The sequence below is a fragment of the Alligator sinensis genome, unplaced genomic scaffold (assembly GCF_000455745.1).
Source record: "Alligator sinensis unplaced genomic scaffold, ASM45574v1 scaffold1462_1, whole genome shotgun sequence".
NCBI classification, from domain to species: Eukaryota; Metazoa; Chordata; order Crocodylia; family Alligatoridae; genus Alligator; species Alligator sinensis.
In genome coordinates this window covers 544,214-551,510 of record NW_005842850.1, presented here as the reverse complement: position 1 = coordinate 551,510, position 7,297 = coordinate 544,214, and the positions used below count along the sequence as shown (strand labels likewise).

At 48.0% G+C, this 7,297-nt stretch overlaps 1 protein-coding gene across 1 annotated transcript in view; it reads right to left on the bottom strand.

Moving 5' to 3' along the window:
• Window positions 1-7,284, bottom strand: part of SNRNP200 (small nuclear ribonucleoprotein U5 subunit 200) — a 44,494-nt gene extending 37,210 nt beyond the window's left edge. Inside the window, 2 exon segments of the mRNA XM_006035537.3 lie at window positions 1,456-1,619; window positions 6,863-7,284. Coding sequence (XP_006035599.1) covers window positions 1,456-1,619; window positions 6,863-6,907 — 209 coding nt within the window. The 5' untranslated portion in view covers window positions 6,908-7,284.
• Between the last annotated feature and the right edge of the window lie 13 nt (window positions 7,285-7,297).

Genomic DNA, 7,297 nt, shown 5'->3' with positions numbered 1-7,297 from the left:
TGGCAGGGGGTCGGATTTGATGATCTGCTCAGGTCCCTTCCGACCCTACCAACTATGAAACTATGAAACATTGTTCGGGTGACAGCAAGGCTGGCCCTGAATTATACTGCTAAGGGTGTTGCTTGAATATTTTTTACTGGGAACCAAAACATTTAGACTGAACTGCAACCCAAAGTGATGCAAAGTCTGGCACTAAATGTAGGGTACCAGAAACAGCTCTGAATGTCAATGACCTGACCTGAATTGCCCTTCCTAATAAGGCTCTCCTGCCAGGTGGTTTCAGTCTGGGATTTCAATCTGAGGCTACATATATGTTTTAGGACACTTCCTAAAGAAAGGGTCATTTCTTGCAGGTTATGAGAACTGCTAAGGCATGCGGTTTTACAACCTAATGGAACTTTCAGGAGGAATTTGGTGCTTTTTGCTAATCAGGAGGCTATATTACATCAAAGACATGACAGAGAGGTACACATATAAAGATGACGCAGAGCATGTGAGACACGAGGCAGGCAGAGTGCACGTGAGAGCGAGGCAGGCCGGCAGGCCGAGCATGCGCGGCAGGCCGAGCGCGAGAGAGAGAGACAAGCAGAGAGGCAGGCAGGCAGAGGGAGAGGCAGGCAGAGAGAGAGATGCACACCTACGCCCTGCCCCTGTCCCATTTGCCACTGCACTGCCTGCCCTCCCCTCCCCGTGCCACAGAGCATGCCTGTGCCCTCTGGCCACCCCTGCCTGACTTTGTTCAGAAAGGAAGAAACTTTCATCAGTGACAGAGCAGCCGGGAGCTGGGGTTCTCCACAGAATCAGTGCTTGTACCTCTCCGAAAGAGACTGCATACACTATATCACTCAATGGGAGTTCAATCAGCTACCTTTTCTTGTGGCCAAAATCAGCCTATTTATTACTCACTAGATCATTAGTCCTGCAAGACAGCTGAATAAAAATGGGAGAGAAACCAGCTGTACTACTGTTATGCCTGCCCCAACATGAATCTAGGAGCGGGCTGTCTCTTTTCAACAGGTAGATGGCCATTTCTAACTGTGATACTTCCTTGGCGGGTGTGGCTGAGCTAGTTTTATTGCATAACCTCCCCCCCGCCACCCCTCACAAATTGCATACTGTATGTTAACGTGCAGCGGTGGTCTCAGGGCAATGAGCAGGAATACAGGCATCAGGCAGGGCTTCCAGGCATATCTGAAGCATGGCAGCACTGCCCGCCTGCCACATGCTGGCCATGCCAACACAGCAGCTCTCAAAGGCACAGACAGCAGCCCAGCCTCCAGATACAAAAGCTGCCATGTGGCGATCCAACCTGCCAGCTCACTGGTGGTCAATACCGGTGGCATCAGATATACATTGGTTTTGCTCCAAATTTGTGTCAGGCTGGATTTGTGGGGAAAACTGAAGCTCTGTCAAGTGCCAAATTCCAGAGAAGAAGCAGAGCTTAAACCCACTCACTTGGCCCGCCGCTCCTCCTGCATTTGGGGCTTGGTCCTCTGTGCTTTGTCACCCATGCGTGTCCCCTCCAGCTTCCCCACCAAGGAGAGCACTTCCCCTGTGGGCTCATCTCGCCGGGTCCTGTCGATCAAGGAGCGGTCCGCTTGAAGTACGAGGTTGGAGTTCTGGAAGGATCAGAGCACAGGGGGATAAGGGTCAGGAGGAGTTACCACCATCTCCACTTTCCAGGATAAGTACCATGCTTTCAGCATTGCCACAAGCCCCTCACAGCTAAATCCCCATGGAACAGCCAGAACGCACCAAGGAGCGCTGCTTTCCCAAGCTGCTTTGCATCCTAAGAGCTCCCTGATCATCTTCTTTTTCCAGCCTAGTTATCTACCTGGAGTTAATTAGGTCTCACCTAGACTAGCACATCTCTGCTAGCTGGAGACAGCATTCATTACTGACCAGCCACCAGAATGTACGTGTGTGCACGCACACACAAGTGGGAAGACACTGGAGCACAGACCAGCCCTTACTAGGGTAGATAAAAATCAATTATTAAAAAAAAAAAAAAAAAAGAGAGGATTTTTTTTTTAAATTTAAATCTGATTTAAAAAAAAATAAAAATCCTCAATAAAATACTAAATTTTTCTCTCTTATTTAAAAATAAAAGTTACAATTAAATCTCATCACAAACTTGCTAAACCTACACTTTGTCTCAGTATGTTACAGTTGCTAGAAAAAAAAGTTTAGCTTAGCTAATCCTCATGGCTTGTTTAATTAGTTAACTAGGTTTAGAATCTATCACCCAAGTTTACAGTACAGAAAGCTGCAGTAAGAGAAATCTAGAGTTGCCAGTTGCTCATGAGTGTCATTTTCTTATTTTATATTACATAATACATGCACCTTATTTTGGAGCATCATGGCCCCAGACCTTAAGTGATGCCATAAGTCTATTCCCTATTTTACTTCAGCATAACTCAGCTTTCCCAAGGGAACCTCATCCTATACTTGTTTTCTCAAAAAAAACCCAGACGTGCCAGTGAGTTCAATGGGGCTTACTCCAAAACTAAGTGGACTCTAAGTGCAGTCAGTCTTAGCTTTTTTGGTAATTTGGAATTGGATCTGCATCCTTGCTGAAAAACAATGTAAATGATTAACTGAATAATAGAGTGAGAAGAATAACTATTCAAAAATCATTTTTGTTTCAGGATCCCATTTAAGCATAAGAGACTTTGTCCATCTGCAACAACTTCAGAGTCATCCGTTGGTACTTTTAGCAGCAGTGCTGCAACTAAACATATTTTAGGCAACAAAGTACCAGTAGCAAGCAAAAGATTTCAGTCATCCAGTAAAACCACCAACGTGGATAGATTTGTAGTAAGGACCAGCAGATACCAATAAGACACCATAGATGAAAAGATTGCTCAGTTCATTTATGCCACAAATTCTGCTTTTTGCATTACTTACAATAAACACTTCATTGACATGGTCGAGTCCTTACAACCAGACTACACTCCACCTGGTAGAGCAGACATTGGTGGAAGGTTGCTAGATACAACGTATGAGAAAGAACTTGAACAGCGTGCAACAAATTCTGAAGGGGAAATTTGCCAGTTTAAGCCTTGATGGGTGGTGCAACGTACACAATGATCCAGTAATATGTGCCTGTGAGACAACAGAAGATGGGTTTGTGAAGAGGTCGGTACCGCCTCCTCGGAAGAGGAAGATGATCCCGGCCAGGGTTTACCAGAGACGGCAGTGACAAGGCTGAGGAAGGAACTCCTGAGGTGCCCGAAACTGAATTTACCAGATCCCCAGGTGCGTTGCATTGGCTCCTCCTGCTGCCCTGGGGCTACTTCAGGCAGGGAGTTCTTCCTGGGGAAGGAAGGAAGGGAAGAGAGAGAGCCCCAGCAGGACAGAGGCTCTGGTTGAGAGCTTATTCCCTGGGAATGGGGCTTGAGACCAAGATGGTCTGTGAGGTCAGAGGAGCTCTGTGAGTGCTGCTGTCTGCCAGTCACAGCAAAGGTTAAAAACCCTAAGCTTGCAGACTCCAGAGGGAAACCTGAATAAACAGGAGAGGTTTTTTTTCTTCTTTTGAGTTCCACTGACAATGTGGATTAGGAGGCTGTGTAGCCCCAGGGGGGCACGGTCTCACCTTAATGAGGGCAATTAATGGAGCCCAGGAGTGAAGCCTAGCCAGCCGAAGAGGGATTGTGGCTATACCTGTGGGGTATCAGCACTAGAAGCATTGAGTTCATTTTCTTCTGCTCACTAACAAGGGGAGGATTTCCCTAAAGCAGTTATTTTCTTTTTTTTTCCTGCCGAGTGAAGGAAGCCCTACAGCCTTGGGGAGGAGAGGAACAAAAGACAAGGAGAGAGAGGCTTGATCTGATTTCTTAGACCGGGCAAAAATGTCTGGGTCCAAAGTCTGGACAATTTAAAGATTCTTTCTTTTTGCCAGAGATAACTATCCAGAAGAAAAACGATAATTGGCCTTGAGTCAGAGAAAACGGCCAGGCTGACCACATGCACATATTCTGGATTATACCTGATACCATGGTAAGAACTGGTAGGTGTACGGCTGGGGTGAAAGGGGAGGTTGGAGCCCCACTTGGAGGGCACCTTGCACTATAATCAGACTCATGAAAACAACATCACCTCCCAAAAGAACATTCCATCAAGTCATGGCAGGTGAGAATTAGGTGGAGACTAGAGTCTGACTAGCTGGTCAAGGCATTCCCAAACCACAGACAGGTGAATGTCATCAGGATGTCAAGGGCCACGTCCTTATGCGGTGATCCCCCAACAGGTTGCATATGTTTCAGAAACAACAGATACATTGGGAAATGCCCACACAGCAGAACATTTAAAAGAAGTGGCAGTGAAAGCTGTAATAAACTGTGAACAAAAATTTAACTGTCACATGCACAGTTGTCAGTGACAATGCTGCAAGGTTGGCAAAAATGAGAAGATACTTAGAAGAAGAAACGGAAGGATGCTCCTTAATAACATAGGGCTACAGTGTCCATTTAATGCGTCTTTTAGCCAAAGACTTGAGTACTTCTCCAGGAATAAAAGAAAATGTTGTTGAAGTCATAAAGTACTTCTGTACCAAGCATTTTGCTTCAGCTTCACTGAAGAGAGCAGGAGGATCCAAACTCACTCTCTCTCAAGATGTTCAATGGAATTCTGTGGTTCATTGTGTTGAACAATGTATTAAGAACTGACCTATTTACATTGGATTAAGGAGGAATGTAGAGGATATGCTCAATATACTGAAGCCTACATCCATAGCCTTAAACAAACTTCAGAGAGGTTGTTGCTGCATTGCTGATGCTGTTGAAATTTGGAAGGCACTTCAAGAGACATTACAAAAAGAAATACCTAACCAGAAAGTTAAACTGCAGGCAGTAAAGAAGCAAATGGATCAAGCACCAACTCCACCTCATGTTCTTGCCAACATTCTCAACCCCAGATATAAAGATAGATGCCTAACTTTTGAAGATGATGCTGCTGCCATGGCATGGGCATCTCAAAATCACTCCTCAGTTATGCCAGTCATAATAAATTTCAGGGCCAGAGGGGAACCATTTAAATAGTACATGGTTTACTGATGATGTTTTGAACAAAGTCACTCCCCTGAATTGGTGGAAATCATTAGCCAGGCACCTTGAGATAGAGTTCCTTCAGTTGCTAAGCCAACTTTTCACAGCAGTAGTTTCCTCCGCAGGCATAGAGAGAATATTTTCATCGTTTGGTATTATTCACTCAAAGAAGCTAAGAAGTCAACTGGGAGTTGAAAAAGCAGGAACACTTGTATTTCTGTTTCAGTCTATGAATAAAAATGGCAGTGGGAGTGGGGAAGATGAGACCTAGCTGTAGAAGTTTTAAGGACAGCATACATTTAGTGTTGTGATGACTTGTCTGTTAGAGTTAATAAAATTTGAAAATTAAAAAAGAGAGTTTAAGGACAGATGTTGTAAAATGCTGTACTGATTTGTAAATTGACATGTTTTAGTGATCAAATTTGTCCCACTGTTTAAGAAATATGTGAAGAAGTATCACTGGGAAACTTGATTTAAATCAGAGTTTTCTCTTGGTGATTTAAATTAATGATTTAAATTGCTTTGATTTAAATCAATCCACCCTGGCTCTCACCTTCCTGGAGGACCCCTTCTAATACCTGGAGGGCATTAATGGAAAAGCTTTGCTTGGAGTTACAGTTGCAGCATAGGAGTTTAGCCTCAGAGAAGCTGTTCTCTCCCTAGTTGACTTCAGCGCAAGAAGCTGGAGAGCAGGAGACCTCTGCACTATCTAATGTGCAGCGGGTGCCACAGCTACTCAAACACACTTGCACCAGAAAGTGAGGGAGCTGCAACATAGTGCATTAGTTCAGTGAACAGTGAATCTCTCCCGCACTCCAAATTTCCCTCCACGGTCACCCCTGTTGTTTGTCATCTGCTCCAAAGGTGGATTGTTTGCAGACTGCCCAGGGGAGCTGTGGACTCTCCATCACTGGAGGAGTTTCAGGAGAGGGAGGACAGCCACTGGTTGGGGATGATCTAGGTGTAGCAATGCCTGTGCTTAGGGGAGGTGCGGGCTCCCCATTGCTGGAGGAGTTGAAGGAGAATTCATATAGCCACAGGGTGAGGATGATCTTGGCATAGTGATGCCTGTGCTCTCCTACAAGGATTTCCCAGGCTGTGCTGGATGCCCCTCCCTTTCTGCTACAGAAATCAGGGGGGCTTTAAGATTCCCTCAGAGAAGTTGGCTGCAGCCCAGGCTGGGGATGGTGACTGGGCTATGCCAATGCTGCTGGGACTCAAACCCAGGTCTTGACCCTTCGCTCAGAGTCAGACTGATGGCACTGCAGTGAGGTTAGGAAGGAATTCCCCCCCCCCACTCAGACTGGTATGGACTGGTTGGGGAGGGGCGCAGGGGCTGCCTTCCTCTGGAGCAGGTGGGGCACTGGGGGGAATAGTAACAATGTTAACAGTAACAGCAGCAGGACCTTGGCTGCTCTGGTTCCCGTTTCCTCTGTGGCAGGGTGAGGTGTTAGGTCTGGGTTGTTTCAAGGCCGGTGTTAGCCTTAGGTTGAGTTTAGAAGACGAATCTGTCTGGGGTGGTTTGAACAGGCGGTGCCTGCCGCAGGCAGGGCTGGACCACACGTTCTGGACGGACTGAGCTTCCTGCCAGCCCTGCTGCTCTGCGACTCGGGTGAGAAAAGGACGGCAGAGGCAGTTTTCCCCAAGCTGCACGATGTCGGCACTGTGCGACGGAGGCCTCAGAGCAACGGGTGGAAACACACAGCCCGCCCCGCCCCGTGCCCCGGCCCCTGGACGAGCCCCGATCCCGGCGGCACGAGGCCTGGCGCGACCGGCCCCGATCCCGGCAGCGGCCTCCAGTCCCCCGCAGGACTCACCGCTTTGTACTCGTACTGCAGGCTCCGTGCGGTCACGTCCGCCATGGCAGCTCCTCAGGCGCCGCCGCCTCACAAGCCCGCGGCCTAGCAATACGCACCACCGCGCCGCCAAGCACTTCCGGGGAAGGACTTCCGGTGTGTTTCCGCGTGCCCCGGAAGCACTCCCTCCCTCCTCTGCAGGGGTTGAGACCTGGATGTAGCCTCGGGCGGTGGGCAGCGAAAGGACCCCTATGTAGTTTGTTTGCTTTCAGCGTAGGCAAAGGGGACCCGGCTCTCAGGGTTGTTGTGTAGCGGCAGGCACCACACAGGGCAGCCCTCGGAAGGTGGAGCGAAGACCGCGGTCTTTCCTGCCTGTATAGCGCTCTTAGACGAGCGCGCGCAGCCTAGCCTGCTGACAGCTACGACGGCGGCACTGCGCTCCAATCAGCGTCCGGC